The sequence below is a fragment of the Notothenia rossii genome (assembly GCF_949606895.1).
Source record: "Notothenia rossii genome assembly, chromosome: 2".
NCBI classification, from domain to species: Eukaryota; Metazoa; Chordata; class Actinopteri; order Perciformes; family Nototheniidae; genus Notothenia; species Notothenia rossii.
The window spans coordinates 7792626-7814801 of NC_136904.1; the positions used below are offsets into that span (position 1 = coordinate 7792626).

Here is a 22176-nt window from a genome sequence, read left to right on the forward strand (position 1 = left end):
TTACGTGAGTTGTAATATAACAATGTCTAATGTTGCTAGTTACTGTGTGTTCCATGTTTCTTTAACAAGTGTTCATCATCTAACAACATTGGTGTGTATGAATGTTAATGAGAACAAACCAATCCCAGGCTGTCTTATTCATACTCGTGATGACTAGTAGCAGCATGATGACTTGTGGGCGTGTGCTTTTCTATTTTGTGATACAGGAAGCAGTTCACAATAGATGTCATTGAGTATGGAGGCTGACATGCCAAAAGCATGTTTGTCCAGAAGCTTGTGCTGAGACAACGCACAGAGATCCTGAATGCACTGTGCAGCAGCGGGTCAGCAGAACATCTGGAGCAGGTGTTGGACATACTGCTGTCTCAAGGGGAACTCACATGGGAGGACTACCAGAACATACAGGTCTCAGGTAGGGCGCTGCACTGCAATGCCAGAAAGCTGCTGGATCTGGTTTACACAAAGGGAGAGGACACATGTGGACTCTTCTTTGCTGCTTTTAAAAGAGTCCTGCCTGATACAAAGGGAGTTGGCACCTCATCTTCAGGATGCTCTTCTACTCTGGAGGAAAAAGAAGAACACCAGAGCACGTGTACTGAGACTCTTCTGACTCAGAGACCGAGCCTGGTAGAAAAGCTTCGAGGATGCATTGATGGTGCTTTAGAAGATCTTGTCACATCCGGACACTTCACTTCAGCAGACTGCTGTGAAGTGCAGCTTCCTATCCACACACCCTGTCAGCAGGTACATTGTGTGTACACATTTTTAAACTGTTGCCTTGGAAACTTCCTGGTTTTTTTCTTTTTGTACCTGTTCAATTGTCTGGATTTTGGGGGGGAAGTAGTTAGATCTGTGACATTACTGGCAAAACCTAGAAATACTTTATAGAAAATATCCTTTTAAAAAAAAAATATTTCCATCAGAAAAGTTATAGTAGCAACATATACGTAAAGTAAATTTGGCATGGCCCATTTTAGTACAATATACATCATAATTATAGCTGCATTAATGTGTGTTGCAGCTTATGCATTTCACACAGGGATCAATTAAATGAATCTTCACTGATAAAATCTAAATCCTCAAAGTAACTTAGGTTATCAAATCAATGTAGTGGAGTAAAAGTATTAAGTGGCATCAAATGGAAAAAGTAAGTGAATCCCTTTTCAATGGCAAAGTGGGACGTTATAAAGGAACTGAATCTGTCTGGTGATGGTGGGTAAAGTCTGAGAAGCTTTTTAGATGTACATGTTCAACACAGATGTTGAACACTTCCCTTAATGTTTTACTTGTATAACTTATGGATCTCTGCTACAGTTTCTAAAAACAAAAATGCTGCCAGGTACAATACTTTAGAAACTTTGGACGTTCAAACGCATCAATAATCCCTACCTGATGCTTTCAGGTAAAATGGGAGAGTCTCATATCTTCGTGTTAGTGTATACGGAAAATATTTAGTATGAGTCAAAACATGGTACAACCAGTTTTGCTGTTATGCCCTTGTTTTTTTAGCTGCATTCTTTAAGAGCTTACATTGCAAAGAGGTTTTAAAAATGTTTCTCAGACAAATCAAAATGATGGCTTATTGTAAAGGACATTTGTAGAAATGCAATCACATGTTTGGTTGTTCATTTTTAAACATGAAAAAGCATTTTTTGTCCCAGATATCCTGATGTCACCCAAACACTGCTCAGCAATGCAGTCTTATGCAGAGTATACAGTTGGCTATGTTATAGGCTACTTTAATGAAATGCATGTGTGCTCATTTTACAGTAGGTAATAGTTTAATTTTCAAGCGATTAATTCCACTCTCATTTCATTAAATATTAAGCTAACACAAGCACCCTGTTAGCTTAGCATAACACAAAAAGCATAGGAAAGTGGGAAAACAGCAAACATAGTTCTTGACAAATGTAACCATACACTAACCAGTAATAGCAGCAGGTAATGTGTATTTTTACGCACATATATTGTATGTAAATTTGTGAATGAGGTGCCATCAAGCTAGCTGTTTCGCCCTGTTTGCAGTCTTTATGCTAAGCTAAGCTGTCTGTCTTCTTGTGCTAGCTTTACATTACATGTTACTTGTTAGAGGCTTTTATCCTAAGCGACTTACATACTCTATACTGTGGGCAATCCCCACAGGAGCAATTTGGGGTTCAGTGTCTTGCCCAGGGACACAACGACATGCTGACTGCAGTGGGGTTTGAACCTGACCCCCTGATCCCACCACCAAGGCTCTATCCACTGCGCCACACGCCTCCCTACCCTATACACTTAGCTTAGCGTACATAGTTGCTAACATAGCTGAGATTTCAACCTTTTTATCTAACAACTCAGTAAGCTGATACTTGTTTTCCCTGCCAAATTGTTAAAGTATTATTTTATTCATGAATCTGATACCACTCATATGTCCTTCAGGCGAGGCGTTTGCTGGACCATGTCAGATCAAAAGGAGAATCCGCAGCAAAGGTTGTACTACAGTTCATTCAGCACAAACAGGAACCTGTATCTCCACTGAACCAGGAGAAATTGACTCCTCCCAAAGGTATGCCATTGTTATAATCATGCTGAAAACTGTTATCTCACCTAAAGGCAAGCTTGTAGTTTTAGTTTTCTACTCAGACAAACAAACCAACAAACTAAACACAAAGATAACGCCCTTGGTCATTTCCAAGTAGCATTATTTCCCCTTTCTCATATTACCATCTGTTCAGTATGTCTTACCTATTTCAAACCAATATTGAAACTAATGGAATAAATGTTTTGGTAAGGGTTAGTTTAATTATCATGGTATTTCGTTTTGTAGCTTATAAATGTTTATTTAGAATACAAATGTACTCTCCCAAATGCTTAACGTGTGAGTAAAATATATTTAAAATACTTTTTATTAAGTGTGAGGGCCCCTAATCTCAAGTCTGGTTTTCCCCTTTTAAACAACTCAATGCTTTCTTATGATGGAACACTAACTCTGTGAATAAACTGAATGTAATTATATATTTAAAGATTACTGTAAAAGGAGATTCCATGCGAGCTAAATATAGCAGATGTGCATCCCTGTTCTTGAGGGGGATTTGTAAGAAATCTGCAAAAATATACAGAGGTCTTTTAAATATAGGGAAGTGGTCAAAGTTCCCAAAATAGAACCGGGTTGAGAAATAACGTGTGAAAAAGACAACTCTTTAGCACATTAAAAGTTAGCATTTAACAGTAGACACAGAAATACAGACCTAGTGTTAAACAATAATACAAAATAATAATAATAATAATGATGAAATGAAACATGAGAATGATTATACTGTTCAAACTTAAGCGGTGTCAAATAAATCATCAAAAATATTATTGACATACAAATTATACATAAACAAATGATATAGCTAATTAATTACACATCCGAAAATATGCTTCATGTACTTAATGTCTGTTATGTGTGTGCTTCCTGTCACAGAGGTGTTAACGTATCAGAAGAAGCTCAGCAGCTCAATCTCCGCTCAGTCCTGCTTCCTCAGCACTTATGGAGGGACCAGCCACATGTCTCTGGACGACATCTACACTGACGGCCAGCTGGAACTCGCTCATAACTGCGTGGATGTCCATGGACCTTTGGGCCTGGAGGACATAGTGGGTGCAGTGGGTACAGTGAACAAGGAGGCGGACACGGTGCTGGTGTCGGGGGAAGCGGGCGGAGGAAAGAGCACTTTACTCCAGAGGCTGCACCTGCTTTGGGCTCGGGGGGCAGCGCTGCAGGACTTCCTCCTTCTGTTCCCGTTCAGCTGTCGCAGGTTGAACTCCGAGCAAAGGGAACTCTCTCTACAGGAGCTGCTGTTTCAGCACTGCTGCTGGCCGGACAGACAGCAGGAGGAGATCTTCCAGTTCATCCTGGACCACCCACATCTCATCCTCTTCACCTTCGATGGCCTGGATGAGCTGAAGCAGAGCTTTTCAGATGAGCACAGGCTCTGCTGCCCCACCCAGCGTGCTCCTGTTCACATCCTACTCTTCAACTTAATCCAGGGTTTCCTAATGAAGGGTGTGAGGAAAGTGGTGACCAGTCGCCCAGAGGCGGTGGGCCCTTTGTTCAAGAGACATCTCTGCAAAGAGGTCCTCCTCAAAGGCTTTTCCCCAAGTGGGATTGACTGTTTTGTGAGGAAGCATCACAGCGACGCCCATGTGGCTGCTAAGGTTTTGGAGTCCTTGCGGACAAACACTGCGTTACTCGGACTGTGTCATAGTCCGGTCCTGTGCTGGATCGTCTCACAGTGCCATAAAGAGTTGTTAGGCTGCGGAGAGGGCAGCCTACAAACAATCACAGACGTTTACCTAATGATCCTGCAGAACTTTTTCCAGCACAAAAGCTCCCTGAAGAACACTACAGGGCTATGTTGGCTTGAGCAGCATCTGCAAACTGTGTTGCATCTTGGGAAGCTTGCCTTTGATGGGATAGGAGCAACCTGTTACATCTTCTCAGGCACAGACTTGGAGACATGTGGTGTGACTGAGAAGGACATCTGCATGGGTTTTCTCATGCAGAGTAAAGATATATCCACCCACGCTGAAGGTTATGAATTCCTTCACTTGACTATGCAATGTTTCTTTGCAGCTTTGTACATCGTGTTGTCGGATAACACTGACCGCTCGACTATCCCTAAGCTCTTTGAGACGCGGAAAATGAAGGCGGCAGGTCAGAGCAGCAGATGCTTCATCGCCTGCTTGCCTTCTACCGACCAACCACAGCGGCCTTCAGGGGGGGAGACTACAGCCGCTGAAACGCCAAATCAGCAAATCACAGCCACCTTTGTGTCTGGACTTCTGTCACAGCGCCATCGAAACCTGTGGCTCCACTGCTGCCCCAGCGCTGTGATGGACAAGAGGGTCAGACAGGTGGTGAAATGCTTATCCAAAGGCATGCAGAAACACTTCAAGTCCATCCCTCAGCCCGTAGAGGGGGAGAAGAAGAGCATGCATGCAATGCCAGGCTTCGTCTGGCTTATCAAATGCATCTATGAGATGCAGGAGGACAGGGTTGCTAAAGAGGCCATGAGTAAGCTGGAGGTGGACCACCTGAAACTGACCTACTGTAACATCGGTCCTGTAGAGTGCACGGCTCTCGCCTATGTGCTGCAGCATTTAAGGAATCCTGTCGGCCTGCAGCTGGACAACAACTCTGTGGGCGACGTTGGAGTGGAGCAGCTCCTCCCCTGCATGCACATCTGCAATTCCCTATAGTGAGTATGACAAGTTAAGATTGTTATTTCCATTTGTACATTTTTGTGAACAAAGCTTCCACACTAGCATTATTTAAAGGAAAGAATACATGTCATGTTCAAGTGAAATGATGGAAGGTCACTATGTACATTTACTCAAGATGTTATGCTCCTATTTTATGCTACTATATAATTCAACTCCACTAAATCTCAGAAGGAAATAATGTACATTTTTATGCCAAAACATTTATTTGACACATTGAGTTCGTAGCTTTTCTGCAGAATCATATATTAATACACTATTAAGTTAATTATTCAGTTTGCACTATAATTAGAAAGAAATAAACCTAATCTCTACCAGCCGCATTATTACATTAACATAGTCGTTATTGCATCAAATATGATATCCTAATTGAATATATATATTTGTATTTGACCGTTCAGAATACGTAGCACTTTAACTTTAGGTTGGTGCCAAAACATTTTAACTTTCAATTTGAATGCAGGACTTTTGGTATTTCGACAAGATGGTATTATTACATTAAATATCGAAATACTTCTTCCACCACTGCTCAAGTTTCCTATATACTTCAATTTTCAGCCTCAGAAATAATAACATCACAGACGAGGGGATCCGCAAACTACTTGCTAAAACTATCCAGTGTGAAAACTTCAAGAAAATTGCGTAAGTGATGTCAAGATGATCAGGAAATCACAAGTGATGTTTGAACAATAACATTTCCTGACCATTTGCATGTCTGCAGGCTCTTCAACAACAATCTAACGGATGCATGCACACAGCACTTTTCTCGCCTTCTGAAGATAAAGCAGAACTTTGTTTCTCTGAGGTCAGCGCATACACACTAACTGTCACACTAAATCTAACTTAATACCACATACAGTACATTTACTGTAAAATGGATGGGAAATGAACTTCTCTATTTTCTTTCAGGCTAGGCAACAATAATCTAACGGAAGAAGGAGCAAAGCAGTTGGCAGAGGGACTGAAATGCAACCACTCACTGCAGTATTTAGGGTAAAAGTCCTCCTGAACAAGTGAATGCATCTCATTGGTGGGATATTTCTATAAACGTACCTACAATCCTTATATCCCCAGGCTATGGGGCAACAAGATAGGAGACGTAGGAGCAGAAGCCCTTGCCACTGCCCTAGAGAACAGCAAAACCTTGGTGTGGCTCAGGTAACATTTGCTTTGAATAACGCTACGTTTGGTTTGGCTATAGTTTGGATGGTTTGATATGGGGTGGTATAAGATACCGATCCAGAGTGTATAATCTACAGTAGGTGATGTTCAGAAACGAAAAGGAGTAATAACACAAAAGCAGAGCAATGTATTTTTTTTGAAGCAGCCACAAAATTCCATTATCAACGTTCCATGATCCTGCTCTATTCAAAGCAACCAAACTCCAGTGACCACAGCAACAATTTGACCTCGCAGAACACAGAAGTTGCTGGTCTAACGCTGACTTCATCGATAAGTGACTTTGTGTTATTCTGTGTCAATAGAGTCTTGAAGAGCTATTGTGGACCACCAAATTCACTCAATAACAAGGCAGCGGTAGGCCAGTAACCCTCATGTGCTGCAAGGTGTATTTTTTGTTAATGGAGTCTGGCGGCTTTAAAGTAGCACAGATAACGGCTCTATTCCCTTTTGGAAAGGGCTGTCTAACAGCAAGTTAAAAGTCTGAAATTATTTCAAATATAGCATGTTTTAAGCAGTACGTGTTCCTGCAGCTGTGGAGAACTTTATCTGATTATAACTCTAATTTAATGTAATGACAGCTTGGTAGACAATGGAGTGGGGAGTGCCGGAGCATGTGCCCTGTCCAACATCATCAAGAACTGTACGTCACTGGAAGAGCTGTGGTAAGTGTTGGTGAGTGTTGGAGACAAGTTATACTTGTATTGACAACACCATGCCATTTTTATCCACACAATATGAATTGTGTCATTAGTACTGTAGTATTTACATTGCTCCACCCTCCTGTTTCAAAAGGTTGACAGAGAACCACATAACCAGATCAGGAGTGGAACGTCTGATTCAAGCGATGCAACACAACACCCATGTGAAATCAGTGTGGTGCGTAATGTTTAGTCTGTGGCTTAACTCATGCATGCCTGGTGGTTGTTTACATTCTGGATTAAGGCTAAGGCATAGGCTACTGGTTCTGCTTGTTTCCTTGTAAAGAAAATATGTGGTTGTTGATACTGAATCCTACTTGGCTCAACGTTTGATATTTAAATTTTAAGCTTCATTTCCATTTCCAAACTGGATGTACAACTGGTTGTTTCATTTATCGATTTGTGTCTCTTTGTATTTACTCTGCAGGTTGAGAAACAATGACCTCAGCTTGGAGGAAGTAGAGGAGATGAAACAACGGGAGTCAAGACTTACCTTCTGATTTTGTAAAAAGTTAGACAATAGCTGTTTGCACTGTATTGCATTAAGATTGTGTTGTTATTTATTATATGAAATGTTTTATGTGAAGATGTGAGGAGTAAAATGTGTTTGCTCTTGTGTATCTTGGTTTGGTGCTTGGACAAAATGTTCCTTTTCAGAGTTTTTCTAAATACACAAAATATTTAAATCAACCTTTACTGTGTCTTGTTTTTTCTTTTTTAGGTTTAGGTTGGAAGGTACAATTTTATCCTATTTTACGTTATACTTTACCTCAGTATGTCATGTTTGTTATATTGCACTACATTTATGCTTTCAACCAAAACATGTGATGATCTCGACAGTATTTAAAGGAGTGGTCAATTAGTTCTACTACATGAATTCATCACTAATAATAATGCAATATGTAACCTAGTATAAAATGATGTATAATACTTTGAAGGAGGCAATTTCTGCACATCAAGCAATTTTAATGCAAGACTGCTAATACATAATGCTTTTTTTTTTTACAATGTATTTTTCCTTTTTATTTAAGTAAATGTATTACAGTAAATACTTAAATGTTTAATTCTCCGTTAAAAATGTAATCATGTAAAAAAACTGCAATATTTCAAATGGAACACATATATAAAAGCAAATGAACTTTACATTAAATACATTATATTAAAAGTTATAAATTAAGTATTTTAAGCACAATCTCACAGTTTTAATAATGTGAAATGTGTTTGCTTATCTTAATATATAGTACATGTTTTAAGGGATAAAAGTATTCATGTATTGTGTTGAACAGTACAAAAGTTGATTAGTAGAACATTCATTATTACATACATTATCCAAGAAAAATCCACAAATATCTTGCCATCATTTACGCGTATTTCCAGAGCACATGGACATAGTCTCAGTATGTGAAGTATATACGGCACAGCTTAACGACATGTACACATTTTAAACAATTGAACAAAAAGGAAGCACAGTAATTACTTCTTCCACCACTGACAGCATCCTCTGTCCTGAAATCTACACTTCAACCTAACTACGTGTGCTGCCATTCATGGGAAAACCCCAGAGGGTGGGACTTGATTACACAAACACAATGAACAGCCAATCAGCGCTTGAGAATGAAACGACTGACCAATGTCTGTTGGGGAGAGCATGGCGTCACACATCAAGTTTTGTGAGGTCGTCTCCTGTAAATAATATATCTCCTTTCTGTAGCGATACACTGTATTTATTCAACCTATTTCCCATGGAGAGTAGATTTACCTAAATGCTGAAATCTCACTGTAGAGGGTGGCAGTTTTCTGCCAGCATGTTTGCTGTTTATCAGCTCGCTATGCTAACTTTAGCCTGATATTTAGCTTCTCAGGACGCTAGCCGTTCAGCTAATCAGAGGTTATTACGGGAGCTTGTTTTCAGAAGCCTGTATCTAAATAAGATGGATATTTGAAATGGCATGTCATCTGTAGCTTCGTGCTGAACTGACGCACAGCAAAGGTAAGATTTCCATGTCGTTTTTATTGAAAGGAAATTAGTATTTTGTGCATTTTATCCTACGTTAGCTACTTCCCTCTCTTAAAGGGCCTTTGAGTGACAGCTTCTGCCTGGTGATGACACACTGCTGGTTGTCAGGGAAAATGATCCTGAAAACGAGTCAGTGATGCCAACACATTTTAATAAACATGTTGTCATCTCAATAAACACGGTAAATACATGTCAAATCATGTTAGGGTTAGCTAGCCCATATCAGGTTGACATTACTTTCAGTTTTCTACCTGTGTGGCAATGTGCTGTGTAATTGCATCAATATTAACATGTGGTTAGCACACGTTATACACATTTATTGAAAACAGCAGTATAATAATTGAATTAGTTAGTTAGCATTGTTCGAACAAAGGACGGATGTAGTGTGCTCTTTCTTGACTGCCTTGTGGTACATAATCATATCTGAGGTGTCATCAGGGGAAATCCAATTGTCTGGTATTTGAGGTAGAGTTGGTTGTGAGAAAATGTCAACCGTCTGCTCACTATTTTTAGGACAATCAAATCAGTAGATGTGAGTAATGTCACAACAGGGCTTGCTAAGAAAAACTGGTGTACTGAGCAGGTGTGACTGGGCAGTAGAGATCACCATGAGATGTTAGATTTCTCATCACAAACCACAACAACCAATCAGATTGGAAGTTACCACCATATATTAAAATATCTGATGGCGTTATGTTAGTATTATTGATTCACAAGTTCTCATGATATGTATGTACAAGTCTCACCCTTTCATTTCCGTACTCACCATTCATCATTATCAGGTTGTGATACTAATATTTCCTTCATTAATTAAACCATAGTAGTTTATTTCAGCATGGCTTGTTAACTATACATTCCAACGAATACAATATAATAACTTAATTGTCATGTTTTTTTATCACAGCTGCTCCGTATGCAATACTAACACTGAAAAATACTTAAAAGAAGAAACAAGGGAACAGAACATTACAATCACAGAAGACAATATGTTCAAAACCCTTTCAAGTTCATTTAATATGGGACTGAACTCAGTATTTCATTTTATTGACAGTTATTGAATCTCAGATTTAATGATAACAATTTGTATCGTTTGTTTTGGAATCAAATGTGCATACAGAGGGCTGAGGAATAACGCATTTTAAGTAATCAAACAAACTAATAAATAAATGTTCCTCTCATAATTCCCGCAGGTCAAGCTTGCCTTGATGTTGGACCTCCTGCCTAGCATGCAGCCATGAGCTCCGCCCTGTGGAGCCAGGAGAAGCCCAGCGGGGGCTTCAGGGAGGACTGGCGCTTCTACATGGTCATCAAGGAGTGTACGGTGGAGAAGACCCCCCAGAAGACCCTGAGGATCCCCCGCGGCAGCCTCGGTCAGGCCTGCCAGGAGCGCAACAGCCTGGGGAGAACGCTGCCTCCAAACAAGGGCAAGAAAAGTCTCCGCATCCTGGACCAGACCAACGTGGTGCTGAGCCTGGACGAGCGGGACGTCCTGGAGCTGGACGAGAAGCTGGCAGAGCTGCTGTTCCCCATCACAAACTGCGAGGAGCGCTACGCCCTGCTCTGCAACAAGTCCCGGCTGGAGCGAGTGCGTGATATTGACTGTGGGTCCAAGGTGAGGGTCCAGCTGCGCTCGGGGGACGAACCTCTGCCCGGGGTGGTCCGCTTCAAAGGCTCGCTGCTGCCCGATAGAGCGCTCTCTGGAATCTGGTTCGGAGTAGAGCTGCTGGTGAGAACTTGTGGTGTTTTGTGTTTCAAGGTTTCAATCAAAGTTTATTTATATAGCCCAATGTCAACAATGTTACGTTGGTCTCAGGGGACTACAGTTTGTACAGAATATGAATACGGATACGACACCCTCTGTCCCTCACACAACTTCCAAACAAACCCCAGATGTAACGGGGTAAAAGTGGAAGAGATCTCTATGATCACTGAGACCTCTCGCGCAGTGAAAATATATATAACATCATATTAGAGGCATTGTTTAAGTTGCTTAGAACAAAAATTGGAAAATATCCCTCTATAAATATTTGTAAATCTTGATAATTAAAAACTAAGAAACTAGCCAAAAACCGACAAGTTAATTATTTTCAACTTGCGCCTTGTGTGTACAGACGTGGAACAAAGCAGAATTACAACCAAACACTTCTGCGGCGCTGAGTTAAGAGTTTTTAATGTCAGGAGACTAATCGTGTCAAAGCAGCTGTCAGAAATGAATGATCATATTGTTCTTACTAATCACCGTTAACCCAGAGAAGACAGATTGCTGTCTAACTGTCTCCGATACAAATGAAGGAGACAGAAACACTAGACTGTTCTTCACAGCAACGTGGAGCTGGGTGATTATACTTGGCCCACACTTCCTATATCCTGTCTAATGATTAAAGCTGCACATAGTCCTGCAAGTAAAACACACTATCTGTCTTTATGAGTAACAGACGTGCAGCCATGTGCTCTGACCCATAGCCTTCACTTGAAAAAGGGATCAGGGTAATTGCAATGCGATAAAGACTTTGTACTCCTGTACCTAATAAATAAGCAGATAAGAAGTATGTGATCTTGTGAGCAACCAATTCGTTCCTGGAGTGTGAGTCTGCTATTTTAGGCTCAATTGAATTTAGTATACATAAAAGGGCGTAACTGCAAAGAGTGCAAATAGATTTATTCCGCGTCTCTCTGCTTTCATCTCTGCGTTGTCAGCTTGCACTTGTTGTTGTTGTTGTTGTTGTTGATGCAACCCTGAAACAAATCGTTGTGCTGACTATTGTCGAGCTATTTTGGTTTCTGTGTGGAGCTTCCTGTCGATACCAGCACAAGGCAGAGCTTCCATGGCAGAATGAAATGCTAAATATTCACATGTGGGACGGTTGCTATAGGAATGTCACATCCCATCACCCGTCGTGTTTATTTTGACGTGTGGAAAACGCAGGATTAAATTACGTAGGTGTCGAAGCGTCGGACTCTGTTGTTCGTGGGTTATGTCCTTCACATTGATTGCGAATGTCGGTCTTTCTCTAACCTTTTTAAATGTGGAGATCGACAAATACAAATGTTGTTTCGGAGAACACTCAAACTAAGCTGATCCGGAAAAGTTTTGATAAGATTTGAGTTCCTGTTAACTGTTCCTTTTATCTGGATACTAACGTGCGTATGTGATGCCATTCATGCTGTACAGTAAGTAACACAATACAAAGGGTTGCTTATCGCAGCACAAAGTTGTTGTTATTCTCCTGAGTCCAGCTGGAGTCTTCCTGAGTGGGCAGACAGTAGCTGCGGCCTCAGAGCAGCACATATGCTTCAGATACCACTCTGTTTCTGTGCCCTTACCAAGTAGAAATGACGCTATCCACTGTAAAGCCTGCGTGTGAGAAAAGAAGCACAATCTGTTACGCCATGCTTTGTGAGAACATCTAGTATCTGTACCCGAGCTTTTGAAAGCATTCATCATCGCAGCAAGTCATATCCCTGCTGCAGTAATCGATCATACACTCTCTGATGCTGACTTCCCTGAAGGATGCTGAGTAAGCAGCCTCGCTACCTGCCCTACTTTTTATGACAATGACTTGCTCATCCCTGCTGCTCCTTTTCTCTCTGTACACTGTTTCCCACCATCCTTTCTTTCAGGGTTCTTACGGTCATTCCAAACCTGGAAAAGTCATGGACATTCAAAATGCTAATTCCAGGATCCTGGAAAAGTTATGGAAAACAATATTTTTCCCAAAGTCATGGAAATGTAATTAAAGTTGCATCAAATATAATTTATATTTTATCTAATCGTCGAAATAGTAATATTATAATGATAATAAGTAGTGTATGGTATCGTAATGAAACGTAAAATGGCATTTAACTGACGAGGTGTTTTGCTGGTGAGAGATTTGAGTTGCTTTAGCCTGTAGAAGCTAGTCAGCCTACTATTTGATTTGTTTTAGATAGGCTCAACATGTTTCATTTGCAGACATTATTTTCCTGTTCCATGTTAAAATAAACCGTTTTCAGTGGTACTGGTGAGAGAGTAATTTTTTGGTCATGGAAAATGAGGTAAAGGTCATTGAAAATGAGGTAAAGGTCATGGAAAATGAGGTAAAGGTCATGAAAAATGAGGTAAAGGTCATGGAAAATGAGTTAAAGGTCATTGAAAATGAGGTAAAGGTCATGGAAAATGAGGTAAAGGTCATGGAAAATGAGGTAAAGATCATGGAAAATGAGGTAAAGGTCATTGAAAATGAGGTAAAGGTCATGGAAAATGAGGTAAAGGTCATGAAAAATGAGGTAAAGGTCATGGAAAATGAGTTAAAGGTCATTGAAAATGAGTTAAAGGTCATTGAAAATGAGGTAAAGGTCATGGAAAATGAGGTAAAGATCATGGAAAATGAGGTAAAGGTCATGGAAAATGAGGGGAAGGTCATGGAAAATGAGTTAAAGGTCATTGAAAATGAGGTAAAGGTCATGGAAAATGAGGTAAAGGTCATTGAAAATGAGGTAAAGGTCATGGAGAAGTCATTGGTGAAAAAGTGTATGAACCCTGTTCTTTACTTCCTTCTCCCAGGAGGAGGGCCGGGGCCAGGGCTTCACCGAGGGATCCTACCAGGGACGCCAACTCTTCCGCTGTGAGGATGAGTGCGGTGTGTTTGTGGCCCTGGACAAGCTTGAACTCTGGGAGGATGACGATGACGAAGCTTTGGGTGAGCTGGAGGTAGACCACGTGACTCTGGTGGAAGACGACCAGGACTTCCCTCCTCTGGAGATCAACTCCAGGGTCCTGGTGCAGACCAGGGACGGGCCGGAGAGAGGGACCATCATCTTCTGTGACCTGCTGCCCGGGAATGAGAGCCTGGGCTACTATGTGGGAGTAGACATGGTGAGTAACGCCTTAACTGAATAACTCGAGAACAATAAGAGACAAATTCACAAAGGATCGGCTGCTTTTGTTCAGCGAAGTTTGAGAAATTAAGCTCTGAAACTTTTTGCTTCCTGACAATCAAGTTTCAAGGCTTTTATTGTCTTGTGTACATAGCTACAGTGTAGTTATGACAATGAACATCTTAGGTCACAGTAGGGCGGCTCAATTTATCGTATTTTAATCGCGTTTACGATTATGGCTTGCAACGATTACGAAAACAACGTAATCTAAGTAAAACGATAATTTTTTTATTATTACTTTTTTTTTTTTTTTTTTTTAAATAATTTTTTTTCTTTTGGTTTTTCAGTTGAATTATATTTAAAGTTCAGGGTAATCAACTGTTAAAACATACTGTTCACATTTTTTTTCTCCAATAAATGGATGCTTTCAAAGTCAATGAATAATCGCATTTAATAATCGCGATTACAATTATTGACCCAAATAATCGAGATTATGATTTTTACCATAATCGAGCAGCCCTAGGTCACGGGCTCCTTCAACAGAGCAACACAATAACACAGATAACAGGGCAAGTAAATAACATAAAATAGAATATAATAGAAGTTATGCAGAATAGTCAAGTAATTTGAATATTGATATATATAAGTTACAAACAGACGTTATGGATGTTCTTTCAAAAGTGCAGGTGTTTATCAGTCTTGTGGCCTGTGGGATGACACTGTCTCTTAGATGACTTGTTTTTGGGAAGTATACTCATTTCAGCTAGGCTAACTCATTTAGCATAAAAGACAACTTCATCCATGTGTTAAAACCATAGACTGGTTAAAACCAGAACTTCTTATGGTTATTAGTTGGACTATTGGTTTGAGTCATTTGTTTGACGATGTTTTGGAAGCAATCAGTAACTTTTGTGAGCGGCTTGAATTGCTTTCACATGACAACAGTGTTTTATTTAGTGTCATTTGGTAACAAAGTGGAGGAAAATATACATAATTTAATGCTTTCAGTGTTTCATAAAGAACTCAGATCTCATCACCTGGTCAGTGTTACATTGAAGTGTCTGTTTCTAAAGTGAGATGATGTAATGTGTGTCAAATGTTGAGTTGCTCGCCTCAGTAGAGGGCAGCACCATGCTAGTTTCAATTTGAACAGATGAGGCAAATTATGTTACTAAATATCTTCTATCATGACTTGCTGACAACCATGTTTCTGTACCTTGTGGCACTACAGTATGTCTGGTTTGTGGGTGTCAGAGTGGCTGGTATCCGCTGTACGAGGGCTGCATAACTAATCTAACTTTTAGCGACACGGCAACATCGAGCAGTGCTATATTCAAAGGAAACACAATATTTGTTAAAGGCTTAATCTTTAACGAAGTATTTTAGAGCTGCTTTGATATCCTGGCCAACAAATTGTATTCTACAGACTTTGAATATAATTTATATTTGCTACAGATCCTCTTAAATAAATCACAATATGATGATTTTAATATGCACAACATTTCAATTCTCCCCAATATTCTGAATCATATCATAACTGCAATATTCATTTTCAAACTAGATATTTTTTCCAAATTGTGCAGGGCTAGTATTTATGACTCCTGTGAGTGAGGCATTTGACGGCTGATCGTTAGCAGCAGCAGCACCCACAACATAGGGCTGCTCAATTAATCGTATTTTAATCGCGATTACGATTATGGCTTGCAACGATTACGAAAACAACGTAATCGAAATAAAACGATAATTTTTTTATTATTATGAATTACTTTTTTTTTTTTTTTTTTTTTGGAATAATTTGTTGTTGTTGTGGTTTTTCAGTTGAATTATATTTAAAGTTCAGGGTAATCAACTGTTAAAAACATACTGTTCACATTTTTTATCTCCAATAAATGGATGTTTTCAAAGTCAATGAATAATCGCATTTAATAATCGCAATTACAATTATTGACCCAAATAATCGAGATTATGATTTTTGCCATAATCGAGCAGCCCTAGAACAACAACAACAGCAGCAGCAGCACTAGCAGCAGCAGCAGCAGCAGCAGCAGCAGCAGCAGCAGCCCACTCAGTGCATCTGAGCCACCCACACAAAGGCAAGGCAGTCACGCGGGGAGTGAGGTAAAGACTCAGTGCTGTATGACCCAACAGCATGGCAGAGGGCCAGCAGTGAGGAGAGCCCACTGCTCTGCCTCTCTGCGTCCAGCCTCGCCCTGCCTCCGCTAGCTAGTGGCACCGTGCTCACGTAGAATATCCTCCAGTCCTGGATTCTTAAGCTGAGGGAGGAGAATAGTGTGGCTGTGGAGAAAGTAGAGCTGTCAGGGGGAACATCTGATGAGCAGTTTGGATCACAACAATACAGAGCATGGAGAAGATAGTAGGAGGGGAAGAAGCACGTGTGTGTCAGAGATGAAGAACGCCTGGCAGAGTTTACATGGTTCTCATGTCTCCAACTCTTTCAGGACAATCCCATCGGGGACTGGGATGGTATGATCGATGGGAAGCTGCTGTGTAATTTTGCCAGTTTGGAGCACACTCGACTCGTACCTATCTGTGACGTAATGCCAGGTGAGTCACGTAGAATTTGTAACAAAACTTCCAGCGTTGTTTCTGAAAACATTGAGCTGTCCCTCTCTTGAACCAGCTCTGAGCGTTCGGAGTTTGTGTTTTGCTCGCAGCGGGAACAGAGAGCCTTTTGTGTTGATGTCTCTCTTGTTTTTTGAAAGTCAAGTGAGATACTCGGGCTCTTTGTTCTCCACGTTGGCATATTGAATGTTTATATGTGCGACTGACGCCTCTCTGACTTTTCAGACACGCATACAGATGTTTTTTATAACACTAGGATTCTTTATTTAGCAAATGTTCATTCATTTTTCCTTTGAAACCTTCTTGTTGCAGTTTCTAAACAGCAATACATGAAGTCAAGTGTTATTACTAAATACAGCTAGCTTCAAAACTACACCCAAATCAAATGTTTTAATGTGTCATGCTTTCAGAAGTAGAAAGACTTTGGTCTGGAAATACTCAAACAAATGAAAGTCCTGAAATCAAAATGTTATTTAAGTAGAAGTACAGAAGTGTTGTCAACTAAATGTACTTAAAGTATCAAAAGTCAAAGCACCCCTTATGCACAATTTCTGTTATTAAAGTATTGTATTAATAAAGAATTTTATATTATTCGCTTACAAATACATAATAGCCTTTAAATAATGTAGTTTGTAAATATTGAGACCATTTTTGATTATTTGTACCAGCTATATTGGTAGGATAGTTCGAATTTATATCAAATCAAACATAAGAATATTAAATATAAACTGTAGTTGAGTAAAAGGTACAATGTTTGTTTCCAAAATTTATAAAGAAGCATATCATTGAAATACTAAGTAACTATGATTTAAATATTAGTACAGGACTTGAGTAAACGTACTTAGTTACTTTCCAACACTGCATGCTTGTGATACTAGAAGCTGCAATCCTCTTTTGTGACTTCTGCCTACCGTGTGTCCAAAGTGAAAGGTAAAAAACATCTTTAGTCTGGACCCTAACTAAAGCAATGCATCCATCGTCAATGAAGTGTTGTATGCTATGTTATGACTTCAGTGTCATAACTTAAAAGTTGAGCGAAGGACATGAAAATAGGGTCTTTGAACTTCTCATTGGATACTGAATTGCAGTGACTCGTTGAAAGCCATGAAGTCAAATGGAATAAGGTCAATGTAAATTCGAACACAAGTTGCAGTTGCGCTGTGAAGACTTTTGCTGCATGGTAGTTTTTCGCAGGCTGATAAGCGTGTCGTGGCTCTAATGTGGATCTATTTCTGGGCCGTGCAGATTATTCCATGCAGGACCAAAGGCTGCAAAAGCACAGTTTTGCCCCCAGAGGCACCAACAGTGAAAAGGCGTCCTCTGGCCAAAGCAAACCAAAGAGCAAAGGTACACCGGTGTTACGATACTCACCTCACTGACACACACACCTCTGGGTGTGATGATTACTCTTGACAAAAGGGGCTTTCCAACAAAAGTGATTTTAGTACGGATAGTAAAAAAAGAAATGTCACAATTTGGGATTTGCCAGTTCTGAAGATCCCTCTGAGGCTAGTTCCGGAAAGAGGAAGTCTTTTCTTTCTTTTAGAGAACTCATTGAAACCGTTTGTCAAATTTGAAGTAGTTTAGGAATAACAACCTCCAGACGAGTTGTGATGGAAAGCCCCTTTTTATACAGATAATCATTATAACGGTTTTACTCCATATTGCTCAATACATGAGAAACTCCCGTTGCAGTTTCATTCATTTGACGTGAATCTGTTCTCTGATTGCTTTCTCTCTTTGTTTTTCTTTTATGGAGACAAACTGCCTACAGTTGCTGATTAATTGACATTTTTCCCGATAGGTTACCCTTCCCTGCTTTCCTTACAGCACACACATATTCTTCTTATCTTTCTGTGTTTTTTTTCATGTACTTGTGTTATTTACAGGATTAGGTCATCAGTGTGGCAGTAGAAGCAAGTCTGAGTTTTACTATACTTTAAATGGCAGCTCTGTTGACCCCCCCGCCCAGTCCAAATCCAAAAGCACATGGTACATTGATGAAGGTAAAAACGGGAACTCATGGGACGTCAACCCTCTCACCGGCAAGCTACTGTTTACAACAAGCTACTGTTTACAACAAGCTACTTGATCATCCAAATCACTAAAGCACATGTTTATTTGTGCTTTAAAGTTTAAATTCCTAACATTGGCAGGATGACGGGTAACTCTTGGACTAAAAGACAAATCTTTTCTGGTTCTTTGGGTTGCTCTTAATAGAAAGGTTCTCCAAAATGGCAAATACAAGTTGTGTATGGAAACCTGTCTCCCACCTGCTAAAAGAACGTGGAACATAGCAATGTTTTAATGATAAGTGGAGTTTTGTGATCTACAGTAATAATAACAAAATGGTATCTGCTGTAATGAATAAGGTTTGTTATAAAACTAGTTAAAAAAAAAAAAGGTTACTTTAACGAGTTTCCTATAGTATCCAAAAAGTTTAAAACCTATCATTGTGTAATATCATTGTGTTTATTTTTTTAAAGTTATCATCCACTCTCTGATGTTAAAAAACTAAGGTTAACTCAAGACAAAGGGTTATATGTATTCATGCTGAATATGCACAAATAAACACTAAATGTTTTTAGCATTTCAAAATCATCACTGATTTAAAGAATAACAAGTTGAAGTCATAGAATAAAATCGCTGCCTGTTACGTAACGTCCACACGGTTCCGTCGCGTGCTTCAACGGAGACGCTTCCCATTCACTTTGAATGGGGTGACTTCACGCTTTGCCGAACTGCATTGTGGTTCAGTCACTTCGCTTTGCTCGCTTCGTGGTTTGATTGGCTAGACTAGAGCTTGTACTGGCATATGATTTGATCGGCTGACGCTTCCGTCGAAGCTTCAAAAGTTGAACTTTACAGTACAAGCTCTAGTCTAGCCAATCAAACCACGTGCTTGTGTGTCCGGGGCGGGAGATTAATGTGATTGGTTGTTGGCAGTGGCGGCGCCAGGGTATGGCCGGGGTAGGCTACAGCCATACCAAGAAATGGCTTAGCCCCACCTTAGCCCCACCTTAGCCCCACCATGAACAATTATGTTAAAGTAAGCAAATTAAATTAAATAATAAGCAAAATGCTAAATGTTGAGAACACGGCTTGCGAAAATATACGGGTCGTGTCCACAACACACAAACTGATCCTGTGGTGTTTCACTGTCAAGGGGGGCGATATAGCGTGTATGTAATTACATTGCAAATACTGACTTGAGCCGCACCACTATATGTGTTAGCCCTACCACAGACTACCCAACACAAATACTCTGGCACCGCCACTGGTTGTTGGTCGCACGCCAGACACGCCCACCCGCAAGCTTCAACGCGACAGAACCGTGTGGACGTACCGTTACATCAATGAAATTGACAGGCTAAGACTAGCTGCTGTTTTATTTCTCAGAAACCTACCAACATTAAAAAAAATAGTGCTTCACACAACGTTGACTTGCTGTGAAGCATTACTATCATCAGCAGCAATGTATAGGTTATTCTGTAGAAATCAAAAACATATACCGGTATATAAAATATATAATCCAAATTTCTGAATTCTTACATGAAGCAATTATTTTCCCATTTCTTCTTATTAGTTTATCATTTACCTAAATACTTATACATTAGTCTATTTCTCATTTAGTTAAAGGTTGAATTACACGGCACAGCATCCTAACATACTTTAATGCCTCATAATTATGAAATATCTTTGACTTGATCCCTTTACGATCATATCAGCAGCAAGTAAACAAAGCATTGGTGCTGAATCAATCATCCTTCTGCACCTCGCTGGCTAGTATAAGAAATACCACCAACACAACTGATCTGATCTGTGAACAGAGACACTTTCTCAGTAGCTTACAGAAGTGGTTTATGGGAGATTAGTATAAATATGATTTTTATAATTAGCTACCATTAAAGAGTGTTTTTGTATTTTGAATTTCCCTTTATTTTTTACCAAGTGGTAGAAATAGAGTTCCATACATAAGTAAACGTACTGAAAGCATGTGTAGTATATGTACGTTATGTACTGTAATTACTGTATTGTGGGAAACAATAAATGAAAAAGTCTGCCCCATAGGTGGGTTGCATAAAAACAACGATCAGTAGTTTGTTGCAGTAGCTTGCTTTAAAAGACCTTTCCACCACCCTTGTGCTTCATCACCATTTGACTGTGGTGTTCCACCTGCATGGAGTAATCGGTGTCGCCCTCAGGCTTTTAATAATGCTCAGCGCTGCAAATAGCTCCTTAACTGGCTTCAGACACAGTTTGAATATGTCTGTGTAGTACTATTTGCACGCCAAAGCATTATTAAATACCTTTAAGTCTAGTGTCGGTCCTGACTGGTGCAGTAAGTCCATTGTGTCATTTTTCTTTCTTTTTAAGCGGGGAATCACTTCGCTCATGTCATCCCCAATACGTGCCAGTTGTGAATAATAATGTTTCCTGTAGTGAAGATGGTGGAGGCTCACAGCACTCTGGATATTAACTCTAATTATTCTGTTCGTTATCACATTCTGGAAAAATATATATCGTCCAAAAATGTATAACTGCATACCTATTCACACTTCACACTAGGGCTGCTCGATTATGGCAAAAATCATAATCTCCATTATTTGGGTCAATAATTGTCATTGCGATTATTAAATGCGATTATTAATTGACTTTGAAAACATTCATTTATTGGAGGAAAAAAAATGTGAACATTATCTTTTTAACAGTTGATTACCCTGAACTTTAAGTATTATTCAACTGAAAAACCCAAAAAAAAAATTATAAAAAAAGTAATAATAATAATAATTTAAAAAAAAATCGTTTTATTTTGATTACGTTGTTTTCGTAATCGTTGCAAGCCATAATCGTAATCGCGATTTAAAATACGATTAATTGAGCAGCCCTACTGACACACATCCACCAATGAATTAGAAGCAGAACAAAGACATACCTCAACATCATGAATCTAATTTGTGTTGCCTCCTGTTATGACAAAACAGAAAACGTGAAGGTCACCAGTTCAAGTCCCGGCAAGACCAAGTGCTACCGAGGTGTCCCTGAGCAATGCACCGTTCCCTACACTGCTCCCCGGGCGCCGTTCAAAATGGCAGTCCACTGCTCCTAACACTAGGATGGGTCAAATGCAGAGAAACAATTTCCCCACGGGGATTAATAAAGTATATCAAAATAAAAAAATATAAAAAAAATACCCGAGTGCAATAATTAGTGGGGGTCAGTCATAAATAATTGATGGGCTGTTTTCACAACTGCTTACTCATCCTGTGAATGTGAAATCATTTTCATCTCCCTCAGGGTCACTTTCCACATTTTGGGTTATTGTTTTGTGTGGTTATGGTGCTTTTCATTTCTGTCGCAAAGCCATCAGACTTTCCTCCACACTTCTCTCAAAATTGATCAGAGTAAGCATGTATCCAAATCACTCATGTCATGGTGGAGTGGCTCACCCCTCACTAACACATTGTTTTAAAAGAAATAATCTGAGTTTTGGGATTTGTACACAACATTTAAATGTGACACTTCATGTAAATTGAAGGAAGTACTCATAGCTATTTTTTTTTAGCATTTAGCAGAATACCATCAGTCGGTAGA

At 39.7% G+C, this 22176-nt stretch overlaps 2 protein-coding genes across 5 annotated transcripts in view; both read left to right on the top strand.

Moving 5' to 3' along the window:
• Positions 1 to 235: 235 nt before the first annotated feature.
• On the top strand, positions 236 to 7814 carry nod2 (nucleotide-binding oligomerization domain containing 2; the record flags this gene model as incomplete). The annotated part of the gene is given in 11 exon segments (XM_079666552.1): positions 236 to 263; positions 266 to 744; positions 2419 to 2545; positions 3446 to 5222; positions 5803 to 5886; positions 5966 to 6049; positions 6154 to 6237; positions 6319 to 6402; positions 7005 to 7088; positions 7219 to 7302; positions 7552 to 7814. Coding segments are annotated over 11 exon segments (2988 nt in total). The 3' UTR covers positions 7625 to 7814.
• Positions 7815 to 8779: 965 nt separating this feature from the next.
• Positions 8780 to 22176, top strand: part of cyld (cylindromatosis (turban tumor syndrome)) — a 31145-nt gene continuing 17748 nt past the window's right edge. The window contains exons 1-6 of one of the 4 annotated variants that reach the window (XM_079666150.1): positions 8780 to 9114; positions 10332 to 10867; positions 13685 to 13996; positions 16458 to 16563; positions 17827 to 17928; positions 18471 to 18587. In XM_079666150.1, the coding sequence (XP_079522276.1) occupies positions 10376 to 10867; positions 13685 to 13996; positions 16458 to 16563; positions 17827 to 17928; positions 18471 to 18587 (1129 nt within the window). In that variant the 5' untranslated portion in view covers positions 8780 to 9114; positions 10332 to 10375. The remainder of the gene's footprint in view (positions 9115 to 10331; positions 10868 to 13684; positions 13997 to 16457; positions 16564 to 17826; positions 17929 to 18470; positions 18588 to 22176) is intronic. The other 3 variants (XM_079666152.1, XM_079666151.1, XM_079666153.1) reach the window with 3 other exon arrangements.